Here is a 26292-nt window from a genome sequence, read left to right as displayed (position 1 = left end):
ATTGGATTACATCTTATCTATCTTAAGTCAATTTGGAAATAGACTACTGTCTTCGAACAGGGCACAGGCAGCCTGCAACCTCTGAAGGAGATCTTATTGAATTTCCTCACATACACGCCAACACAGTGATAGGTCTGCAAGAGGGAAAGCCAAGAACATGGACCCCTCTCCAAAGAAATGTATGCCACAGCAACAATAACAGAATCAAGAATAACAGGCGTGGTATGATATTTGAGCTAAAGGGATAGATGGGCACTGGTTGATTATATCTGGTTAGATGAGATCAAAAGGGGCTAAAAGTAATGGAAACCAGATAATTTCCTGGTCCTCCTGTGGAATGTCAAATAGCTATGATGTATAGTAAGTAAAATTCCATGCTAAAAACCTTTCCTCTTGACTCAACTCCATTGACTGTCAGGGACTGTTTCATCAGTCACATAGATGGCATGTCAAAGACACACTTTACTCTTGCTAGCTAGGCAGCCTGAAGTAATAATGAGATGTTTATTTGGAATTTGTCTTCAAATGCACAGATACGGACTGAGCCTGCTGATTGGATTTTAACCCAGGTGGATTCAGTGACATTCCTGATGAATTAACATGAAGCTGGAAGTTAGAACATAAATCACCTTGGGAGAAGCACAAAGTCCAGGGAATGAGGAGGTCATGGCAGCACTGACCCCTGCCCTTGGCAAAGCCCAGCTAGAGTGTGGGGTTCAGGTCTAGGGGCCACTGTGTGGGAAGATCATGGAGGACTGAGAGGGCATCTGAGGGAGAGCAAGCAGGATGAGGAAGGGCCCAGGGCCCATTTCACAAATGGATCAGTTGTAGCAACTAAGAATGCTTAGCCTGGAAAATTTTGGATTGGGAGAAGGGGACGTGGGAGCTAACTTCACATACTTTTAAGCACCAGCTCCTGAAAGAGATCCAAGAACAGGATCAGAGATTTAGAGCTGGGAGGAAACAAACAAATATTAGAAGGGCCAAGTCCAGCTCAACCATTTAAAAGAAAAGATAACTTCAGACCGGAGACTAGAAATAACATGTTGGGGGCAAGCCTCAAAACCCATCTTCTCTGCTCCAAGTCCAGTCCTCTGTGCTCCTGACTACTAGCGCTGCTTGACCCCAGAAGAGAGAGTGAGCCATAAGTATGGGAAGGCTAGGAACACGGTAACATTTGAAAAATAAAAATGTACTTCTGTTGAATATGAGAGCTCTTTTGTAATGTTGGAATACTTAGAGAGGGGGAAAGGAAAGAAAGAGAAGGGAGGAGAAAGGAAGAAGGAAACAGGGAGGGAAGGCAGCAAGGAACAAGCAAGCAAATGATATTGGGTTTTCTCCAAAAGAGTAGACAGTATGGTTTTGAAGTTAGAGGCTATTTAGTTTAGAATCTTGTCTCTCTTGGCATCACCATCACCACCACCACCATCATCAACATCATCACCATCATCATCACCATCATCATCACCACCACTACCATCATCATCATCAGCAGCAGCATCAGCATCACCATCATCATCATCAGCATCACCACAATCAGAATCACCATCATCATCATCATCATCATCACAGTAATAGTACTGATACATACACATCAACAAGCTTTTATTGAACAATTTCTACATGGCAGGCACTGTGCTGGGAATACAAATAAAGGAGAGAGAAAGCTACTCTGTGCCCTCTAGGAGCTTACATTCAAAGGGAAGGAAGGCAATCCATAATAGTAAGCTGAGGATGGGAGAGGGGCAGAGAAGGTACTCACATGGGGGCACAGTAGAGTAGGCCAGAGAGGTGAAGAAATAAGACTGGTTGGTCTAGTTACTTCCTCAAAAAGGAGGGCTGAGGGGCAGCTGGGTGTCGCACCAGCCCTTAAGTCAGGAGGACCTAAGTTCAAATCCGGTCTCAGACACTTAACACTTACTAGTTGTGTGACCTTGAGCAAGTCACTTAACCCCACTTGCCCTGCCCTCTCCCCAAAAAAAGTAAAAGTGGAGGGCGAGGAAGAAACTTACCAATCAGAGGAGAGGACAGCAGAGGCAACTTCAGGGTGCAAAGTCTTCTAGGCCGTGGTGGCGAGTTCTGACCATGGAAGAACTATGAAGCATTTATAAAGCCCTTCAAATTTTGGAAAGTGCTGCCATAAATTCTCAGTAGCAGCTTCATGGTCTCGTTGTAAATGTTGAGTTTGCAGTCAGAGGTGCTAGGTTCCAATTCTGACTTCTCCTTTTCACCTGTCACTGAACATCTCTGGGCTTAGTCTCTTGTCTGTAAAATGATGGTGCTGACCTGGAGGGCAGAGAGCTCAGGAAGTGAGCCATCAGCTGCAAAACGTCAGGGCTACATTGGCTGATGCTAAGGCCCTTTCCAGATCAAGACAGAGGACTGTGTTTCAGCCTCAGAAACATTATCCGATGTGATGATATTTGTGAAATGCTTCCCACAGGCCCAGCCCAGCACAGACACTTCATAAATGTTCTCCTTTCTCCCCACCCCTCCCTACCTTCACAATAACCCTGTGACATAGATGCCGCAGTCATGATTACCCTCTTTATAGATGAGGCTTGCAGAGATGAGATGTTTAGTCACCAGTTAACTAGACCACAAATGTCAGAAAGAGTACTTTCATCCAGGTCCCTCTGACTCCAAGTTCCAAGGTCTATCCACCAGGCTGCACTGCCCCTCTGAAATGTGAGCTATGGACAAGACCATCTCCAATGTCTGGGATAGCCGTAGACCCTAGAATCCTATGGTTTGACCATAGCTCTGGGCTTGTGCTCCTGAGAGTTTTAGGGAATAGTCTGGCCTTGGGGGCAGCAGGCAGGCTCTGGAAGCACTGGACTGACCACTCCTGTTGAGGTTTCCAGGTGCCAGAAGCCCCAGTCAGGTTCCGTGAGGCTTATTTGGCCTCTCATTTCTGATGAGGGAGCCCCAGATGTTGGTGGACTTCTGGGCCCAGGTGCATTTTTGCTTGGTGTCCTACACAAGGCCTACAAATATAGCTGTTTATGCCCTGGGTGGTTGGAGACCAACCAGACAACCCGGTGGGGATGGATTTTCTACATGATCTTGTTGGCCAATTATTAGGTTTGATGCTTGTTCGTCTCCTGACAGATCACTGTGGTCAGCTTTGGGGTGGACTTTCTCATGAGGATTTTAGCCAATTCAGGGAGGGCCACGCCAAAGTATCCTTGACATGACCACTGGGAGGGGTCCCTGCTTCTAACTCCTCTCATTGAATTTGCTGTCCCAGCCTCTTAAAAGCCAGATTTAGGTAGTAATGAAGGGGTAGAGTGCTGTGGAATATGCCAGGGGACTTGGGGTCCATATGGATAGAACAAACAAAAAACCCACATGTAACAAAGGTCGACTTTCCACAATTACTCATATGAGCCCCCTTCTGGTTTGTCTCTGTAGGTTCGAATGCTTCTGTTTGCTAACAATAAAAAAGAAAACTCTTTAAAGAGTTGACTTTTAGCTTTAATTTTACTCTTTTACCAAATTAGTCTCCAGTGCAAGTAAATCAACAAGCATCTATAAAAGGCTAAAGCAACCACAACCATACCATGTGAGCCCTGTCTTTAGGGAGCCTGCATTTGTCTTGGGGAGGCAAGGAGAGAAAGCACAGATCGAGTAAGTAATTCCCCTAAGCACCTCCCTCTGCCTTTTCTTTGGTCCCTAGACCAGGCCTGGGAGTGCTTTACCAATGAGAGCCTCTGCACATGTAATCTGCTGAATCTCAAAGTCCTTTTGACATCTGCAGGAAACAAAAAGTGGAATTGCAAAGGCATTGTGGCCACATGCTTCACCAAATGGGCCATTTGGGGGGGCAGCTCATTAGTGAGGCATTTCTCTGCATCCTGTGATGGAGATGCACACTAGCCAGTTGGCCTTAATGTGGAAATGCGTCCAACATCTGTTCTGCTCTCCCTAGAACTTATTTGTTCTGAAGCAGTAGAGGTGTGAGTTATTACAAGCAACAACACTTTTAATGTACATTACACTATTACTTTACCTTACATAAAAACTTAGTATGTGCAGCATATTTCATGCAAAATGGCAAACTTGAATTTTAAAATACTGATGAGTGGGCGCATTAAAAAAATACAGAAATGATTTCAGGCCTAAGGTAGCCTCGACATGACATGAACCTATGATAGCGGGGAATGGGGAGGGGGGCAGGCTGTAGAAGGTTTTATACTAAAGGAAATGCCATGGTGTAATGAGAATGTAAATTTTGGAGATCTTCCCTGCCCCTAGGCTGAAGTGCACCTGGAGCCTGGAGTGGGAGGCTTGTTTTTCGGTAGATACTTTTTGATTGGCCAGTGGGTCCAAAAGGTTGTTGCATTCTCTGAGCCAGGAGAAGGCTATATAAGCCCTGATGTGTAGCTTTGTTTTGGGGGCTCACTTTGAGAAGTGTTCTGTGATTTGATCTGGATTCTGGGAAGCCGTTGTCCAGAGTCCCCCCGGCTTTGAAAAACCCAGATGTTGAAAGCCAGATGTTGATTTGATATGGATATAATGGCTGGACAATTTGGAAAGCTGTTTACTTGATCTGTTTCTGTCTTAATAATTCTGCCTGTGTACTTTGAAGTTCGGGGTGCTGACCTTTTCCCCTGAACAAGGTAAACGATATATGTCTGACTGATTAAAGTAAGCTTGTTAACCCATTTTGAGTTGCTTTCCTTTATCAAAGCAGATCCAAGAACCTGTGGTAGCTGCAAACCCTGAGGATGCCGGGGTGCTTGCTGCTACATACGGAAATGTGCATTGGCCTGCTTTCCTCCTCCTTCCTGCCATGTCTGGGCCTTCCTGGATTTCCAAACCAAATCCTCTCTCTTGCTGCATATACTGGAACTTCTCTCCACAGCCAGGGCCTCCTCTGTGAAGAATGTTCAGCAATCTGTGCTACATTCTCCTTCTGGACTACCTCTCTGCAAGGCCTACCCCCTCCCTGCTCCACTCACCCAGGAGCCTCCATTTTGTGGAGGACTCCAGAGAGGCATGTGATGAAAAATATTTAACAATCAACTGTCAAAAAAAGTTTAATCTACATTGTGTTTCTATAAAATAATCTCTAGTATCCCTTCTAATCCCAGCATTTTGCATGTTGCCATGGGGGTCGGCAGCATACTTTGGGCAGCTACATGGCACAGGGGATACAGCACTGGGCCTGGAATCAGGAAGACCTGAGTGCAAATCCAGTCTCAAGCACCCTTACTTGCTGTGTGACCCTGGGCAAGTCACTTCACTCTGTGTGCCTCAGTTTCCTCAATTGTAAAATGAGCTGGTGGAGGAAACAGCAAACGACTTCAGTATCTCTGCCAAGAAAACCCCAGAGGGGCCACATAGAGTGAGATAGGATTGAACAGCAACGAGGCACCACGTTCTTGGTGTCGAGCTCTGAAGCCTTCCTTGGCTTGCTCTTCTCTAACTCTCTAATTTTCCTTCAGGACCCGTCATTTAGAGCAGCTGAGGTTCCAAAATAACCTCTCGGGATGTTATAAAGACCTCACTGCTGTGTAGCAAGCTACACTTCACTGACACGTTTCCTGCACTTTCCTCCCCAGACAGATGCAGCCATAGGACAGGCCCAGAACCTGTTGACAGGGACCCAAACCTTGAGAGGCCTTCGATGCTTCAGTTCAGCAGCAGCTCGAGGAGAGGGGTCAACTTTCCCAGCCTGTCACTCTAAAGGCTGGGGAAGTCAAAGCAGCTGGGTGTTCCAGCCTGGGGTCTGGGCTATTATGGCTCCAAAATGGGCTTCAGATCCATTTATAGATACTAGATCCAATTTTAGAGACGCCAGCCCAGTTTGGATTGGAGTGCCGTGATAACAGGAGCCTAGCACATGGCTCACAAACATTTTATATGATAAATTATAGATCCTGATGTGAGCTGCTGCTCAGGAAACATGTATTTGTAAACATTTGGCTCAGAGGCCGGATGAAAAGCTTACCAATTACTTGATCATCAATCGTTTATTAATTAATCACTAAACAAGCATTTATAAGTGCTTATTCTGTACCAGGTATTATATTGGGCCCTGGGGATACAAAAATAATGACAGAAAGCCACATCAGTCACCGTCTTTAGATCCTGACATTCCACTGGAGAAAAGAAACATACACACCTAAGTGGATATATATGAAGGAAGGAAGGAAGGAAGGAAGGAAGGAAGGAATGAATGAAGGAAGGAAGGAAGGAAGGAAGGAAGGAAGGAAGGAGGGAAGGAGAGAGGGAGGGAAGAAAGAAGGAGGGAGGGAAGGAAGGAAGGAGGAAAAGAGTGAGAGAAGGAAAGAAGAAAGAGGGAAGGAAGGGAGGGAGGAGAAAAGAATTGAACATATATTAAGTGTCTACTGTGTGTCCGGCATTGGGCTAAATGCTTTATAATTACTATCTCATTCGATCCTTGAGACAACCCCAAAAGGTAGGTGCATTTATTATCCTCATTTCACAAATGAGGAACATGAGGCAGACGGAGGTGAAATGGTTTGCCCAAGGTCACACAGCTGACAAATGTTTGAGGTCAAATTTGAATTCAGATCTTCCTGACTTCAGATCCCCGGTTCTCTCTGCTGAACCACCTAGGTGCCTCAAAATAGAACCAATATAATTTCAGGATTTCTTTGGTAGAAAGAATTAGGAATAAAAGTAAGAAGACATGGGAGCCAAAGGAAAGACACAGAAGGAAGAAGATGAAGAGGGCATCCTGTGCCAAGGGCCATCTGGGGGTGCTGGGAATTCATTTTTCCCCTACCTTTTTAAACAGCTTCTTTCCTTGATCGCAAATCACCACAATTTGACTTCTTTTTTCTTTTTACTCCACTGTCTTCCTTCCCTCCTCTCTATATCATTTGTCCTTTCTACTCTGTCCAAACAGAAGGGCTTTTCCTCTTCAGTTCTTAGACATCCTGCTCTGCCGACGTAAAGAGAGGTAGCCTGGGAAATGGACTTGAGACATGGTTTTGGGCCCCACAGAACAATGCTCACATTCCACCTTGTGCATATGCTGGCTATAGGACCTTGGGTGAGCCCCTAGTCTTGCCGCATTCTTGGCAAAACTCCAAGATCACAGATTGATGAGAGGGGGCTTGTCTGTGCTGGCAGAGGGAGTGACCTCATCTGAGCGTTCCCTATATCAATGAAATCATGGATCCAGTTGCTAGCTCTAATAAGAATCTCTAAAGAAACAGTTAATGACAACTCCTAAGCTATCTACTAGGGAAGATACTCTGTGGTCTCCAGGGACTAAAAATCACACGTGCAGTTCAGTGCAGCTCAGTCTAAAGGAAGAGATTTTCTTTTTGTCGGAATCACAAAGCAAAACAAAGAATAAAGCTTCCCTAAAATGAATTGACATGAGAAGGTCAACTCTAATGCTAGAAAGTCAGAGGCGTAAGTGCCTCCCAAACAGCCTCTAAAAGGCGTGGAAGGGTCGGTCACAGAGACATTGTAGAATAATAGGGAAACATTAGAAAGTCTTCAGCCTTCCTCACTGGACAGAGGAGGAAACTGAGGCCCCGGGAAAGTGGAATTTCCATACCTAGTAAGTGGAAGATGTGGGAATAGAAGAGCTTTCCTGACTCCTGGTTCTGTCTTATAATGATAGCAGAAGAGAATGAGAGGGTTAAAAAAAAGTGATGGTGGTTAAAAGGGGCTGAAGACGGGAATGCTAATTGCACAATGTCCAAAATTCTTAGTTCAGCACTTACCAAACTTCAAAACAAACAAGCAAAACTTCAACTTGCCCCACTGTCAATAAGTATATTAGATCTAGGGCAGCTGGCTTGTGCAGTGAATAGCGTACCAGCCCTGGAGTCAGGAGGACCTGAGTTTAAATCTGGCCTGAGACACTTGACACACTTAGTAGCTGTGTGACCTTGGGCAAGTCACTTCACCCCATTTGCCCTGCCTTCCCCCATCTATAAACAAAAACAAACAAACAAGAATATTACATCTAAATTTCTTGATCTCTGCTCCCCTCCCCCCACCAAAAAAAATCTAGGAAGCATGGAAGATTCTGGGAAATTCATGTCACAAAACCATGTGCACTGCCACAAAGACCTATGAATTTACTGCTAAGTCCTATTCCATGAAGGGACCTCAAAATCTGATTCGAACTGCAATGTCTGTGTTATGGCTGGCTTCTGTTTTATTGGGGGAATGTGGTAATCAACAATGGGTTTATTGTGCTCTTACGGCTCCACAGGTGAAGGACAGAGCCTTAGAACCCCGATATCTGCAATTGGAAATGACTTCTGAGATCCTAAATTGAATCCCTTTATTTTCCAAATGAAGACAAGGGTGCTTAAGGGACATTAATAGCAAACAATGGTGGAATGTAATGAACAGAGAACTGTTGGATTTGGAATTCTGTAAATGGGCTGCTTCCCAACTGTGATAATGGGCAAAGTCACCTCATTATTTCCTCATCTATGAAGTGAGGAGGTCAGATTAGATGCTGCCTGAGGTCCTTTCCAGGACTGAGACTAGGTGCCTAGGATCCTGAGTTTAAAGCCAGCACTCTTTGTGATGTATCCTAGCATCTCTCAATGATTTCTTCACAGAAACATTGTGTGTACAATTGGGGAATGAGGGGAAAAAGAGACACCTGCATTGGAATACCAAATCTGCCACTGAATGACTTTGGGGCAAGGCAATTCAGCCTGTGTTCCTTGTTTTCATAATCTTTATAATGAGTGTGGGCTAGGTAATCTCCAGAATCCTTTAAGACCTGATCTAAAGCAATGGATCAATCCACAAGCATTTCTTTAAGTGTCTACAATCATTCTCCTTCTGACCAAATGATCAAAACACAACAATAAAAACAACAAAGTTAGGTGTGCGCTGTGTGTCAATCATCATCTTGGGTGCTGCAAAAAAAAAAAAAAAGTTTCCCTGCCCTCCCATGCTGAATAACCTAATAATATGGTAAAATGTGTGTAACAACCAACATTTCTGTCCGGCTCAATTCTTTAAAAAAATACGCTGAAGCATTTTTTTCTGTGTCAGTCACTATGCCAGGTACTGGAGGTACGTAAAGACGAAACAAAAGGATCTGTCTTCTTATAGTTTATAATCTAATGGTCAAGGGAGGTTGACAAGCATTGCTTAAGTGCTTACTGTATTCCAGGCACTGTACTAATCGTAGGGAAAACAAATATAAGCAGAAAGAGTAAGTCTCTGCTCTCAAAGACCTTGTGTTCTAATGCGGGAAGACAACAAAGAAAAAGAAATGCTGGGGGGGGGCGTGCAGATCAAGGTGCCAGGCTGGGGGCTTTAAAGAGAAAGTGCAGGATGATTCAGAGTGAAATCTGGGGAGAGAGGCTCTGGGAGGAGCCAACCAACCAGAGGGAAAGTCTGCAGTCCTCAGAGTGGAGAAGACTCCCACTCCAAGTACAAAAGTGATGTGAGCTTCCAAGGAAAGAGGATGATAAAATAGAAAGAGGTGGTGATGCTTCCTCTGTCCAATACTCTCTCTCCCTCCCTCTCCCTCTCTCTCCCTCTTCCTTCCTCTCTGTCTCTGTCTGTCTCTCTCTCCATATGCTCACACATATGTATATATGGGCACAAACATATAATTCTAGATATATACACATAGTGTATGTATATGTGTGCATGCATATTCTTTTATATCTATGTATCTCTGTATTGAGAGAGAGAGATTGGATCTAGAGATAGACATAGATAGAGAGATAGATGTTAGAGGGACGTATAAAATAGATATCCCCACCTTGAAATCCAGTAGGATGATGTGTGTCCATGTGTGTAAATGAAAATGAATGTTTCTTCCTCTGCCCAATTGCATTCTTTTTGTTTGTTTGTTTGTTTGTTTGAAGTATCTTCTATGTATCAGGCTCTAGGTTAGGTGCTTTCAACAGGGAGCGATGAAGACTAAAACAGTCTATCCCTTGCTTTCACGATGCTTTCAATATAGCTGATTGATAGGGTGTATTTACCCTCCACACCCCCAGTTAAAATACAGAAAGTGCTTAGGGTGGTCCGATAGAAAAGAAGGAAGCTTTGCGTCAGAGAGGGGATGTTTGCGAGCCAGGTAGGTAAACCTTGTTTTCCTGATACCAAGAGACCACCAAATGCCAGACTATTTCCCCTTTCACTTGAAGTATTTTGTGTTTCAATTGGCAAATGCCAAGATAGCAGTGACTATAGATAAAAGATAGAAAGTCAACATCATCTTTCATAGAAGAAGATATATTTCTTATATACTTAGAGCAGGAAAATCAGCTTTTATTTTTAGGGGGAAAAGTAATAAAAGAAAATGTATACAGGGCTGCTTCAGATGGGTTTTTATTTTCCTTCAGCAAAATGCCTTATTCAGGGGTGGGAGTGGAATCACACACAGACACGGAAACTGATAACTACTTGCCAGCACTAGACAAAAGAAGTTGGAATACATATTTATGTCAACATGTGGAGTGTTGGCTCACAAAATCTCAAAACCCTTGAACAGTAAGCAGTACATAGTTTAAAAGGACCCCAGTCAAGAATCCTGTCTACAGCTTCCCCAAGTAATGGCCACCCAACCTTGGCTCTAAGGCCCCGGGTTTGGAGAGGGGGGATGCAAAACTTCTGAGTAACTGGAATGGGCAGGGAGCTTCCCCTCTCATTGAAATGTCCTTAAATTGAGTAAATTTAAAAAAAAATTAAATTGAATAAATTTAAAACCTTTGCCCCAATCATTCCTTGTCCCTGTTTCTTCTTTCTGGAGTTAGGTTGAACTAATGTGATCTTACTCCCCTAGGGCAGGCTTCTAAGTACATTCGTGAGAGGGGCATGACTCTGGCTTTCCTTTTGCCTGAAAAAGTTCTATTGGGTTCCACTCCTGTTGACTGTCAGTCTCTACTTATTTTGAGATTTAGTGCTTTCCGACAAAGGTACTGCCATTTTTTTTCTCATCAGTTACTTGTCCTTTTGTCTATCGGCATTAAACATTTTTTCAAAGAATGTGTATCTAAGCTTTCACTCTTTTTTTTATTCAGGTTACTATATGTATCGCTTTGTTCCCCTTTCCTCTCAGTAACACAGATTAAAACAAAGGAAAAGGAGGGCACTTTTGTTTGACACCATATATGACAGTCCAAAGTCCTATCCCCGACCTTATTGGTAAAGGGACGGAGGCACATTTTCTCAATTCAATTCTGTGCCCAAGCTTGGTCTTTCTAATCACTTGCCATTGCTGCTTGAATTCGTTGTCTTTCCACTTTCATTGCTGTGGCCATTGAGTAAGTCGTTTTCCTGGAGCTGCTTACTTCACTCTGTATTATTTCATATGCCATCCCATACTTGTTGAAATTGTTGTATTTGTTATTTCTCATAGCATAGCACTGCAACGTTCTGTTCTATTCATGTCACAATCCAGTTATTCTCTGACTAAAAGCACCCTCCTTTGTGCCAGATCTCCGATCTATAGAAAGCATGGCTGTGGATATTTTAGCGTACCTGTCTTGCTGTCTTTTGCTTACTTAGATACACAACTATCAGTGAGATCACTGGGTCAAATGGAGGAGACATTTATCACATCTTTATCCTAATTCCAAATTGTTTTCCACAACATCCCCAGACACACGAATCATGTAAGAGTTGTCAAGTCTTTTTTTCTTAATTCAAGTAGGTAGATGAGCTCCCTGTGTATATACACTATTCTTTGTGCTAACTCTGGCTTTGACAATGTTTTGTGCATCTGGCAACAGCTTGTTGATTTGACAGCAACCCGTTCCCCTTCTGCTAACTTTCTCTCTAGAGTTGAAGACCATCTCTTCCTCCTACCTATGCTAGCTCAGAATTTTCTAAGACCTGCCGTTCTCTAATCTAAGCTGCATGCTTGACTCTGCCCAGATTTTTCAAATCTATAATTGACTCTAAGATGGTGCTGCCATTTCCTTTTAATGCTCTGATCTTGACTAGGTTGGAAGCCCTCTCTTGCTTTTTAGTCACAACCAGGTCTGGAAGATCAGCTCCTCACGTTGCTGTCTCTACTTTCTGGAAAGGGACACCATCATTTGGGCAATTGCAGAATTTATTAGTTCTTCTGACTGCCGCAAAGATATTTGGGAGGTACATGGAGTGAGTGCCCCATCACTACTATTGGGAAACCATGTCCCTTCGTACCCCTGTCTAAAATACACACACACACACACACACACACACACACACACACTAGTTCTTACATTAATCATTAATTGAAGCATGATGTAATGAAGAAATCATGGGATCCCAGATTTAGAACTGGGTTATTTTTTACACCTTACAGATGAGGAAGCAGAGATCTTGAGATATTAAGTGACTCTCCCAAGGTCCCAGAGGTGCTAAGGGGCAGAGCTGAGATTTGAACACACGTTTTCTGGCTCCATATCCTGTGCTCTTTTGACTTTACTATAAAAAGAAGCACCCTGTTTTCTGCCATCACAGTGCGAGATTAGCACCTCAACCTCCTTCAGGGTGGGGAGGACAAGTCAGAGAGAGACCCTGACAATGGTGCTGTGGCTATGACTGGCCCTAGCCTCTCCCTTGAGGTGTCAGTCACAGGCTGCAGTACAATTGCATTAGGTGTCACTAATTAGGATATTCTAGTCCATATATTTGGAGTTAGTTATATTCTAGAATATAAAATATACATTTACATAAATGAATATGTATCTGATGCAAAACAATATGTAAATCAGTGCCCCAGCTTCTCTGGAGAACATCTCCTAGCCTTACTTAAGAATATACCTTAGATATCTCCTGCTTTGAATACACAGGGAAAAGCCCTACTTTTTTCTATATTAGCAAAAACTGGTCCTGCATGCCCATTTTCCCGGCTACCATTTGAAATGGAAACATAGCTATGTGGTTGCCTTCATTGCTTTCTCAGCATTATGTCTGGACTTCCCTTCATGATTCAAGTCAAGCCAATAAACATTTATTAAGTGCCCACGATGTGCAAGACATTGTGCTGATCTCAAATGTCACATGAAAAGAGCTGGAGAGTGGGAGAGGACATTAGTCCACGGGCATCTAGTACAGCCATGTCATTTTACAGGTGAGGAAACTGAGTCCCCAGGGAGTAATGTGACTTACTCAGGGCACATTACAAACAACAGGAGCAGGATTTGAACCCAGGTCTACATATCCACAGCCAGCATCCTTTCTACTGTATCACTCTGCCTTTAATATTAAGTCCAGTTTCTTTATGCAGGATTGTGGGTCTAGGTTTGGATGAGAGATCTCCGACGTTATCTAGACCTACTGAATACAGGTGAGGAAACTGAGGCCCTTGGAAGTGGTTTCCCCAAGGTCACCCTGGGAGTGTGACAATGAGATTTGAACCCAGGTCCACCAAATTTAGAGCCAGCGAGGGTCCTTGATCCTCTGCTGCCCGTCCTCCACAGCATCTCCAATTTAGATCCATCTTCCACTTAGAGCTAACTAGATCATGAGCAACGTGTATGGAAAGAAAGGAAGTGTATAAATTAGCCCCCCAATTGTAGGCATAACTTTCCAGGCCAACAAAGTCCATTAGAGATCATGAATACATACATCACTTACAGACATCACAGAGGAAATGTAATTGTGTAGGAAGCTTAAAGGCAGTTAAGTGACTCAGTGACTGGGCTACTGGGCCCGGAGTCAGGAAGACTCCTCTTCCTGAGTTCAAATATGTTCTCAAATACTTACTAGCAGTGGGACCTTAGGAAAATCACTTCATCAGTTTGCCTCAGTTTCCTCATCCATAAAATGAGCTGGAAAAGAAAATGGCAAACCCCTCCAATGTCTCTTCAAGTAAATCCTAAATGACCAATAACACTAAGAAAGGGGAGCTTAACTCATTCCTCTGGTCTATTTGTGGCTGGGATGGGTTGGAGGAATTGAAGTTGTTTCTGGGTGGGATATGACCTGGGAGCTGACAGAGTCATGTGATCACTCTCTTCAAGCTTTTGAAGGTTTGTTATAAGAAGAGATGCTGATTCACTTTATTGGGTCCTGCAGCCCAAGGCTATCTGTGGTTGTGCTGGGGTGAGGAAGCAAATGGATTTGGGGTCAAGAGTTACAGGTTAGGAGCTGAGCTCTGCTGTCTACTACCACCTTCATGACCTTGAGCTAGTCAGTGAATGTCTTGTCCATCTATTAATGTATGATCCTTTGTCCCAAATTACATCTTTAGATTCAACATAAGAAAATACTTGCCAAGAATTAGGTCTGGGCAGAAATGAAATGGGCCACTTTGGGGGATTGTGGGTTACTCTCATTAGAACTCTTCAACAGGAGACTGAATGAGCACTTTGCAGGACTGTTGGAGGAGGATTCAGGAGTGTATCCAACATGAGCGCCCTTTCTCCTCTATGATTCTGTCTACCTAATTCTGCTCAAATCATTCAGTCAATTCAGACAACTCATTGGCCAAACTAATTCCAAAGAACAAGTAGACAGCAAATGAGTCATTTCATTAAACTGGAAAATTATTTGACTGAATTCACTTTCAAAAGCTCTTGTAGCCTTCTATACCCATATTTCATATCTATGACTTCATCACTGATTTTATTACTCCTGAGTCCCTTAGATGACATCTGACCCAACTCTCGTTAGATTGAGGAGAATGAAGCCCAAAGGGGCAAAGCAACTTCCTGAAAGTCAGTCAGGTAAAAAGCAGTAGACAAAAATCTTTTCAAAATGTACATTGTTCTGAGATAGGGGCCATTCCTTCAAGCTAGAGCTGAATCAGCAACCTGTGGCTTTCAGAGATGATTTCACTATTGGCCTTTGCTCTACTGAGTTAAGGAAGATTTTCTTAATCACCCAGAATCCCAATAAATCTGTACCCTAGATCTACCTATAATTAGTTATCAGCAGTAAGCCTGCTTTGTCTTTTTAAGGGGTGAAACAGTTTTGTTTTCTATTGTTTTTCACCATAGTAATGTGCAAGTCACATGGAGTCTATGCCAGAGTCAGAAAACACAATGAATTCTCAATAAATGTTAATCACAATAAAAAATATAACGTCACAATAATGCCTAAGGACAAACCAAAACATGAAAGATCTGGAATGATGTAAAGTAAAACTAAGCAGGGTCAGATCTTTTTAGGATTGACATGGGCGACTAGATGGAGATGCTGGATGCTGACCTCTTGAATAGAGAAGATCATGTCTGACTTCTTTTGATAGATTCTGGGCGTCCATTTAAAAGAGTTAGATTGAACATACTTGATTGCCTGCAATGATGAAGACACTTAAGAAGCCACGTCATAAGACAATGACTGGAAGGCACGTCAGATGGCCACCATTGAAAAGGGACCACTCAGGGGACAAATGATTCATTGGCTTCAAATGCTGGAAGACCTGTCCATAGGAAGAGTGATGACGATGGTGGTGAAGATGATGATAAAGGACTCTAAGGTTTAAAAGCACTTTATGAATGTTCTTATCCTCACAACCACCTTTTATATATAGGGAATCCAAGGTAGGCGGACATTAAGTAACTGGCACAGGGTCGCAGAGCCAGTAAATGTTCAAGGCCATGTTTAAATTAAGGTCTTCTTTTTTTTTTCCATTTGCAGGGGGGAAAGCAGGGCAATTGGGGTTAAGTGACTTGCCCAAGGTCACACAGCAAGTAAGTGTTAAGTGTCTGAAGTTGGATTTGAACTCAGGACCTCCTGACTCTAGGTACAGTGCTCTACTAAGCTTTTCTTGATTCCACATCTAGCACACTATATACTGCTCCAGTTAGAATGGGATTATTTTACATAACTTAATCAGCCAACCAATCAATGAATATTTATCAAGTGCCAATTTTGTACCTGACGTGGCCCATGAAAGAAGACTGGAAATGAAATAGGGGGTAAGTACAAAGAGCTCTGAATGACAAGAAGTGAATTTTGTATTTGATCCTGAAGGATAGGAAGCCATTGGAATACAGTGTGTGTGTGTGTGTGTGTGTGTGTCTGTGTGTGCATCTGTGTGTGTGTCTGTGTGTGTCTCTGTCTGCATTTGTGTGTGTGTGTGTGTCTGTGTCTGCATCTGTGTGTGTGTCTGTGTCTGCATCTGTGTCTGCATCTGTGTGTGTGCCTGTGTGTGTGCGGTGACCTGTGCTTTTAGTAAAATCACTATGGTAGCTAAATGGCGATTAGATTGGGGTGAAGGCTGCTTCAGGGAGAAAGACAATGGGTTCTGATTTGGACAGACTTAGTTCAAGATTTCTACGGGATATCTAAATTGATATTCCTGAGGGACAGTCAGGTAGACATCAGGGCAGAAAAAGTAAATTTGAGGATTGTTCACCCTACAGATAGTAATTAAAGTTATCCCAGTTGGGTAGATCAAGGAATGGTATAAAGAAAGAAAAAGAAGGCTCAGGAAAGAACCCTGAAGGACACCCACATTTAAAGGATGTGATTGGAAAGAGGAACCAGTGAAGGGGGTTGAAAAGGAGAGGTCAGATAGGTAGCAGGACAACCAGGAGAGAGTGATGTCTTGAAAACCTAGAGTGGAGAGAGCGTCAATGAGAAGAGGGTGTTCAGCAGTGTGTCCAAGGTTGCAGAGATGTTGAGGAGAATGAAAGCCAAGAAAAGTCCATTGGATTTAGTAATTAAGAGATAACTGATAACTTTAAAATGAACAGTTTCCTTAGAATGATAAGGTCAGAAGTCTGACTGTAAGGGCATAAGAAGAGGGCGAGAGAACAGAAAGTCTAGGTATCTGGTATAGATGGTGGACTGTTGTCCAGTCTTTCAGTCATGTCCTACTCTTTGTGTGACCATTTGGAGTTTTCTTGGCAAAGATACTGGGGTGATTTGCCATTTCCTTCTCCAGCTCATTTTACAGATGAGGAAACTGAGGCAAACAGGGTTAAGTGACTTGCCCAGGGTCTCACACCTACTAAGTGTCTGGGGCCAAATTTGAATTCAGATCTTCCTGAACCCAGGTCCAGTGCTCTATTCACTGAGCTACTTAGCTGCCTCTCGATGGTAGAATATCATGTAGAATTCTAGATGGTAGAATCAGAATCCATAAATTCAAATTACAGGCCAGACCAGTTGGCTCAATGAGAGAGAGAACTTTCTAAAAAGTAAAGCCATTGATAGAGTGAACTGTCTTACAATGTGAGCTCTCCATTACTGGGAATGATCAATCATTGGTTATCAAATGTTGGAGAGATGCCTTAAAAAACTTGGAAAATAGACTCGAAGACCCCTGAGATCCCCTCTGCTCGAAGACATGTAGCAGAACAATCCTGGTACATTTGCATGCTCCTCATAGATTGTTTTTAAATTTGGATTTAAATTCTAGTGCATGTCATGTCCCTGGCAATCTGTAGCTGATCTATACAGAGGCACCATGATTATAGAACCACAGAAATACAATTTGCGACTTGGACAGCAGCTTAGCAGCTTGCTGTTCCAACTCAATCTACCTAATCTCTGTTCATTCAGACTTGAAAACTTCAAATGAAGAGAAACTCACTATTCTTAGAGAAGGCCATTGGGCTGATTGTTAGGACACTGTTAGAGGAAGTTCCCTTATTTCAGGGCTAAGGGAATCCCTTTGCAACTTCTCTCTATTCCTTCTAGTTTTTCTGTCTGTGTCTGGCAGAACAAAACTCATCTGTCTTTTAGACCTTTGCAGATATTGCAGACCCTCTATTATCTGAAAACAGCAAAGGCATCTCTTTCCCTCCTCTGTCTTCTGTTTTCCAGAGCAAATATCTTCTGATATTCTAAAGGACGTGCTTTCTACTGAGTGAAACCCTTCCAAAACATCCTGAAGAAGTGAATTGTCCATCCCTGGTGATTTTCAATCACTGGGGGTGAGGAAGGCTGTAAAGGGTTGACTTAGGGCCAAATGACCTCAAAGACCATCTCTAAACATAAGGTTTTCTGATCCAGAACCTTTCTTGCATTTCTGAATATATTGATCTACTTTTTTTTTTCTTTTTCAAAATTATATATTTTGATACCACTGTTATCTATGTATTGTTAGCCTCTAGTCTTTCTCTGTGGTGCTAGAATTAAATAAGTGTAGAATCGATGATGTCAGACATGGTACCAGCAATCAATGAATAACACCAGAAAGATCTCCACCATTCTCATAAAAGCAGAGATCAAGAACTTGAAACCCCCTTTGGGGCCATCCATCTATCACAAGCCCCTCATTTTTCAGAGGAAGGAGGTGAGGTCCAGCTGCTTGGTTACCCTGGTTACCCTGGAAATTGTTTTGTATTTGTTTTACATACATTTACATCTGCATTTCGTTTCTCTTCTAGTTAAATGTAAGCTCCTTGAGGGCAGATCCTCATTTTTCATATTTTACTAAAAGAAAAAAATTTTGAATATCAAAGGATCATATTTTTAGATCAGGAAAGAACCCTGCAAGCTGTCTAGTCAAACCCTATCATTTTTGCAGTAGAGGACACAGAGTTTCAGGTTGGCCAAGTGATGTATTCAAAGTCACACAGCTAGCAAATGGCAGAGTCAGAATTTGAACCCAGTTCTCTGCCCTCGTATCTATTGCCTTTTCATTGTCTGATTGCCCAGAGACATTTTACCTCTAATCAGGTGTGAGAGAACTGCTTGGATGAAATGGTCCTGGGAAATCTCGATGAAGCTTTTCAAAATCCTCATGAATTTGGAAGGCAGCAAATTCACAAGGAAGCTAACAATTCTCTACCCCCCATGGATACTGCCAGAATAAATTGAACTAAATATTATAAATTAGGCAGGATTCAGACCTGGCCATATTTTGATAGGAAGATTGTAAGGAAAACCCAAGTGTTGCATAAAATGCTCTGAATTCTGGAAGATAGTATTTTTTCTTGTCAGTCAGTATAAAGGGATTCCTTGTAGAGTTTGTAGGGAGGGGTGAGTTTTGAGAAGTTCCATGGTTTGGTGCCTGTGAGAGGCTTTAAACGGAAGACTTCATAAAATGTGACCTTGCTATTGTTTTAACATGAGGAAATGAGGCCCATGTCACCAACAATGCGGCCACTTGTAAACTCCCCTCGTTTATAGTTTCCCTTTGAAATCATCTTGTGTTTGGGCTAGCTATGATTAGATGTGCACTTGCTTCTCCCAAGAGAGTGTCAGACTTGGGCAGGGAGCACAGTTTACGTCTCTGTCCTTCCAGTGCCTAGCCGGCTACCCAGCACTGACGAGGTGCTCAGTGGACACTGGGGCTGGGCTTTGGTGACCTGAAATAAAGCTTTGAAAGGTATTTGTGTATCTTGGTGCTTTGTTTAGAAATCAGAGGGCGTGAGTGAACTGCCTAGCAAAGGCTCCTGTACACTTTAATATAAACAAACAGGAAGGAAGGGAGGGAGGGAGGGAGGGAGGGAGGGAGGAAGGAAGGAAGGAAGGAAGGAAGGAAGGAAGGAAGGAAGGAAGGAAGGAAGGAAGGAAGGAGGGAAGGAAAAAAAGGAAGGAAGGAAGGAAGGAAGGGAGGGAGGGAGGAAGGGCTTTAAACCCTGACTAGCTGACCCCAGACATAAGCAATCTGGTCTAGCTGACCTCAAGAGGCTTCAGATTTATGTGATGGGCCCTTTTGCTCCACCATTCCCATATCCTGAGGAAGGAAGCCTAGGGTTGTTTTCCAAAAGGCCAGAGGGTGTATCTGTTTCATAGGCCTTCAGGACAGGAGTCCTGGGCTTTCTCTGGGCATATCTTTGTTATTAGTCTCCATCAAACTCTGGTAAAGAGACTGCATCTTTCAGGGTCTCAGTTTTCCCATTTGTAAAATGGGGGGGTTGCACTAAATGACCTCTATATAAATGACCTTCCAAGCCTGAATTCATGTCTCATAGATTTATCCAAGTTTATCCTTATGCTCTTCTGTTCGATGCTTTTCTCATCTGTCCTGTGCACAATGTCTTACTCTCCCCCTCTGTCCTCAGTCTACTGACCCTGGACCAAGCAGATTCCAAGCAAGGGCCCATCCCCCTCAGCCAATGCCTGGTGTGTACCCCATCCCTTCCATCAGAAGCATCTCCACACGTGCACGGCACCTTCTCTTGACCCCCATCTTTTGTTCCCTTTGAGCAGTGGTCCTCGAAGTGTGTTCTGGGAACCTCTTGGAGTCTCTGAAGTCCTTTCAGGGGGACTAAAAGATCAAATCTATTTTCATAATAATACTAAGAAAGTTTAATTTCTAATTTGGACACAATAGACTGATATCATCCATATCTGCCAAAGCTCTTTGAGGGATCCTCAATCCTTTGAGAGTATACAGGAGTTCTGAGACCCAAAAGGTCAAGAAGCACTGATTTAGAGAGTCATGGCAGGAAAAGCCATAATTAATCCCAATCCCTTGAGTCCCTGTCACGTGCAAAGTGGGCATGGAATGTACCAGCCCACTTCCTAAAGGCAGCCCAAACCTGAATGCTCTGAGGGGGCATCACATGTGAGTGAGAGAACGATGTACATGGACTGCTGTTCCATCCACCTGAGTTCTTGGTGGTGAGCTACTCTTCAGTCAGGTCCCATCTGGGGTTTTCTTGGCAAGGATTCTGGACTGGTTTTCCATATGAGTAGACTGAGCATACAGGGTGAAGTGACTTGCCTAGGGTCACACAGCTAGTGTCTGAGGCCAGATTTGAAGGCAGGAAGAGATCCTCTTGATTCCAGGCCCAGCACTCTGCTCACTCCACCATCTAATGGCCCATCATCCTGACTTTACGCATATTACTATGCATCCTAGAATTATAGCTCTTCAGAAAATGAGGGATTTAGAGCTTGCAGAGACTTTAGAGTTGACATAATGTGAGCGGTTCATTTTACCGGTGAGAAAACTGAGGCCCAGCACAAGGGAAGGGCTGCCAAAGTCAGGGAGATGGTAAGTAGCCAAGGTGAGGTTTGAATGTCGGGACTGATTGCCGAACCAGCCCCATTCAACAACCCGACCATCATGGCACTCCAGCACTTCTGGCACTGTGAGCTCCTTCAGTCTGGGACTGTCTTCTGCCACTTCTTGAACCCCCATCTCTCAGCACAGTGCAGGAAACAGTAGGTGCCGAATCATTGCTTATCAACTGACTGAACACCTCACTGCCTTCCTCCTACATGCACTCGCTCATTCATTCATTCAACAATCTTTTTTTTTATGTACAAACTATATTCCTACTACTTTGTTCTGTGTTATAAATGTGAAAATAAAAATCAAAGTTTGTTTTCTAAGAGCCTACATTCTATCAAGGTAAATCAACATGTCTATGCCTATGGAAAATTAAATACAAAACTCATACAGAAGTGTTTCAGAGGAGGCACACTGGCACATGGGCAGGGTTGGGGGCAGGGGCCAGGCCTGGCTTCCTGCAGAAGGCACACTTGATGAGTCTGAAGAAAGCTGATGATGCATAGCTAAGGAGAGGGGTGGATTCCAGGCATGAAGGACAGCCTATGCGAAGGCGGGAAAAGGGAGATCCCAGGCTGTGTTTGGGGAACAATAAGTATGTCAGATGGCTGGAACTCAAAGCACCGTTCTGTGACACAGCTATAGATGAGAAGATTTCTTTGGGCCGGCAGTACAGTCTAAACTTACATTTCACTTCAAGTACTTAAAAACAAATAAATGATGGCAATATGCAGAAAATGTTCCTGTGAACAGCACTGAGCCAAATGTTGTGAACAATGGTCACGGTACAACATGAAGACAGATCCTGCAACAGGCTTTGGTTCTAAGGTTTTTGTTCCTATTCAGAATATTTTTTATGTCAAGGAATTGAGAGAAAAATCCACATTGGATAATTGCATAATGGGCCAGGCTGATTCTCAGCCTGCTGCTGGGATCATGGAAATTTGCACTGCAGTGTTTACCAAAGAAACATTAAAGTGTCTCTCATATGCATTTCCATTCACTCTACAAACATGAGTTCAGCACTTTCTGGTGTGAGGGTCCAAGAGCCTGACATGGTCATTAGGGAGCTGGTTGGCCATGGAATCAAGGTTCAAGGCCTGCTTTTGCAGCTGTGCTGACTGTGTGACCCTGGACAAGGTACTTGTTTATTCACCATCCCAGGAACCCTCAGACTCTAAGTTTCAGGCAAGGTCCCAGTCTGCATTCACAGAGGAAGTTCTCTCCTATGAAATCAGGATAATCTAAAATCAAGAAGCTGTTCTATGTTGCCAAAACAACATTCCCCCGGACCTTAAGGAGTTTCGGTTCTACTGCCCTGAATCAGGTTTCCAGGGCATCAACAGAGACCTTCCAATGCAGTATCCCAACAGGCTCACCCAGGCACTGTAGTCTACAATGCTGAGCATGCACCTTTCAGGTGTCATTTCCCTTGTTTGCTGTGACTCCCACATCGAAACAGTTAAATCTCCAAACTACTAAAGGGAAAAGCCCTTGCCACTCTGGGGTTAAAGGGCTTTATTTGCCAAAGGTAGACCCAAAGGTGTGACTTCCATCAGGATCGATAGGGAGTTACATTTCAATCCTTCCATTTAGTCGAAGTGCAGGAAGGGAAAGCCCCCAAGACAGAGAAAGTTTCCCTATGTCCACAGTACTTCAGAGATAGGCTGCCATGATGTAGGGAGCACAGAGTAAGGAGGCCAGGAGAAACATTCTGGCCTCTCCATTGACCTGAGTTATTGAAGGATGACCTGGGACCGTGAATGATACACTAAGACTGTGGCCTGAGGATCTGCCACAGCAAGGGCTTCACGTCTTTGCCCCCAGTGGGTTCCTTTTACCCACAGATGGGATGATAAGCCAAACACCAAATGCACCACTTCAGGCACATTTCCCTTAGATGTTTTATCATCTCTGAGGTTTTCTTTTTCTCTTTCTTTTCTTGTGATTATAAGCAATGGGACTTACAGTTCACGACGATTTTAACTTTTTTCACATCTGGGAATGACACGTCATTCTGAGCCCCACACTCGTATTCCCCGGCCTGGTCCCTCGTGATGCCGTAGATGTCCAAATATTGCCCACTTTCAAATGGTTTTGCTAAAATGGGAGGAAAAAAACAAACAAACAAAAAAGCCAATTACAGTGTGTTTAATTGTCAGCCCTAGAGAAAGATTCATTCCAGGAAAACAATCATTTTGTGACTTTTCCTAAGATTGTTTACGTACTACCTCAAATGAAACTGGGAGTAATTATTTAATTCTTTGTTCAGAGACCATCCAAAAGGGAAAACAATGGCATTGCCAGCCACATAAGCTGATGAGGGAGCTCCTGTAATGACTTTCCCTGGAAAGGGAACACACTCGGCTTCTTCCAACATTGATTCTGTTCTTCTTCTCTTGGCATATACCAAACGGAGCTGGGTACGTTTGTTTCAGTGATTGAGTTCAATAACCTTAGAGCTTATAGGGAACATGATGGCTTGTGTAAGGGATAACTTAGAATACTTCATCTAAATAAATTTTTATCTTTTTTTTTTCCAGAAGACACACAGCACTACTCAGGTTTTAACCTATAATGATAAAATACAAAGAAGAATACTTAGGATTGATGTGGGATGTGGTGAAGGGAACCGACCTTCCCATAAAACATAAACCTTAGTATCAAGATGATAATAGGCTATTGTAACATTAGCCAATGTGTATAAACCCAGCTTATATGTGATGTGATAGCTATATCTGTCTACCTACCTACCTATCTCTCTATTTATCTATCTTTCTATCCATCTATCTATCATCTATCTAGATACTCTCATTTGCTCAGTCCTATGAGGTAGGTGATATTATTATCACCATTTTACTGACGAGGAGATCGAGGCCCAGAGAGGTTAGGCAATTTGCCCAGGCTCACTCAGATAACAAGAGTTTGAGGGATGTTTGAGCTAAAGTCTTCCTGATCCTGACTCTAGCATGTTAGACACTAATGGGACCTGGATATGGGTTTAAAGCCTGCTTCAGACATTTACTACCTGTGTGACCCTGGGACAGTTACCCAGCCTCTCTGGGTTCCAGTTTCCTCACTTGTTAAATGAGGGCCTTACACAAGATAACCTTGAAGGTCTTAACCAGTTTTAAATCTATGACCCTGAGAGAAGCCAGGGGTCTTCTGCTCCCTGGAGTCCTTAAAACAAAGGCTGAATCACCACTTGCCATGGTTGTTATGGAGGCCTGGCTTGGCTTAGATAACTAGTGAGCTCCCTTCTAATGCTGACATTTGATCATTTTACCATACTGTATCATGCCAGTTCAATCACATTTTTTCACACTTTGAAATGGTCGAAGTCAAGATGGGAAATGTCCATACTAAGCAGGCACAGAGAGGAAAGAGAGCGTACTTAGGCTGCCATGCTTCACTGCCTTTCTATACCTAACTCCCCATAAGGAAACTTACCTGCACTGTTTCTTGGTGAGAGACATCCTGGTGTAGCAGACAGAGGGCTAGCCTTGGATCCAGGAAGGACCCGACATGTTCTAACTGACATTTAATAGACAAGTGAGTCTGCAGAAGTTACTGACCGGTCAGGGCTCTAGGAAACTCTACATTGGTAGAGGGAGTTCTCTCACCTGGGATTCCCCAGACTAGGAAAGATTTCTGGCACATCCTGCATTAGTTCCTATTATGTATTAAGCACTGGGAATAAAAAGAAAGATATAAATTATCCCTGGCCTCACAGGGCTCACGTTCTAATTGCAAAGACATATCCACAACTATATGTAAACAAACCATTGGTAGGATAAATAGAGAATAACCAATGGGGGGAAAGACATAGAATAGGATGGCTTGGGAAAGACTTTCTGTAGAAGGAGAGATTTTAGGTGAGATCGGAAGGAAGTTAGGAGGCAGAGAATCATGGGCATGGGAAAGGGTCAGTGAAAATTCCGAGATCCGAGAGATGGAGTGTCTTGGGAGAGCAGGCATGCTGCTTTCACCTGATCACAGAATGTGGGGGGAGGCGTAGAGTATAAGAAAACTGGGAGGGTAGGAAGAAGCAGGCTCAAAAAGGCTTTCAAAGAACGGATTTTATGTTTGATCCTGCAGGTAACAGGGAGTCTCTGAATTTTATTGAAAGGAGAATGATAGAGTTAAGGCTGTGCTTTGGGCAGATCATTTTTCTAACTAAGTAAAGGATGGACTGGGGCAAGGAGGTGAGTCAGGGAAGCTCAGGAGATGGTTACTGTGATGGCCCAGGATGAGGCAATGAGAACCCACACCAGGTGAAGTATCAGAGGAGAGAAGGTGGTGTCAGTCTCCTCTGAACAAATAAAAGACTGAGGACAACTTCATTGCAAGGAGGCAATGTGTCATTCTATGTACTTGTGTCTCTAGGACCTAGCCCATAGGATATGACAAATAAATCCTTATTGATTGATACACTGATTGTATGAAAGAATGGATAGATGAATAAATGAAAATCATTTACGTTTTTACTATGGACCATCCACTGTGCCAAGAGCTTGGCATACAAATAAAAAGGGCAAGGGAGGCCCTTCTTCAGGGGTTTTCCTACTAACACAGGAGTGGCTCCTAACCTGAAACTTAGAGTCTCTTGACTCTGTATACATCTCCAAGGGTCATTGAACTTGAATGGGAAAACATAAGCATTTTATTTTCACTGATGTCTAACTAAAATTTCATTTTTCCTTCAATTATTTAAGAAGAGGTTTATAGGCTCTACCAGAAGCAGAGGGGTTAATAACATTTAAAAATACTTAAGGATCCTTATACTAAGGAAAGCTAACACACAGAGCAGGAGAGTGGCCAGAGAGGAGTGATGTGGGCATGAAAATGACAAGAGTGTTGAGTGGAGAGCGCTCCTGTGAGCAAAGACTTTCATGGCACAATGTCATCGTTGTCAGCCCCTGCGGCTATGAGATTCTTCAGAGACTTGGCCCCAATACTTCGGATTTCTTGAAGCCAGATTTTAAAATCCCCTCTTTGTATTACCTACTATTGATGTCCTTCGCTTTCTCTACCCACCCCTCCTCAGGTTTTCTTCCTCCTTTGCTACTTTTCAACTCTGCAATCGAATACACTTGAGATTTAAAAGTTGCTGTCAACTGCCTTGAGCTCTCTGAAAGACCAAAGGCCCCTGAAACATCTGAGAACACTCTGCTGTTGTAAGGAGCTGTGATTTTTGTCAATAGGTACAATCCCTCTTCCCATGTAGTTCACAACCCTACCATGACTTAGTAGAGCAGGACTTTGGAGAACTCTGCAAAGCCATCCTCTACTAAGTCATAGAAGGGTACATGCGCACACACACACGCATGCATACATACGCACACACACACACGCATGCATACATATGCACACACACACGCATGCATACATATGCACACACATGCACGCACACACACACGCATGCATGCATACATACGCACACACACACGCATGCA

At 43.3% G+C, this 26292-nt stretch overlaps 1 protein-coding gene across 1 annotated transcript in view; it reads right to left on the bottom strand.

Annotated features, from left to right (window-relative positions):
- The window catches only part of NEGR1 (neuronal growth regulator 1), a 1123335-nt gene that overhangs the window by 350891 nt on the left and 746152 nt on the right, over positions 1-26292 (bottom strand). Inside the window, exon 4 of the mRNA XM_069092781.1 lies at positions 22805-22936. Coding sequence (XP_068948882.1) covers positions 22805-22936 — 132 coding nt within the window. The remainder of the gene's footprint in view (positions 1-22804; positions 22937-26292) is intronic.

Source organism: Petaurus breviceps, unplaced genomic scaffold (assembly GCF_028583685.1).
Source record: "Petaurus breviceps papuanus isolate PSGF00001 unplaced genomic scaffold, PetGlider_PUasm1.0 207, whole genome shotgun sequence".
NCBI lineage: Eukaryota > Metazoa > Chordata > Mammalia > Diprotodontia > Petauridae > Petaurus > Petaurus breviceps.
The sequence above is the reverse complement of the archived record's forward strand: the minus strand, read 5'-3'. Positions and strand labels throughout refer to the sequence as shown.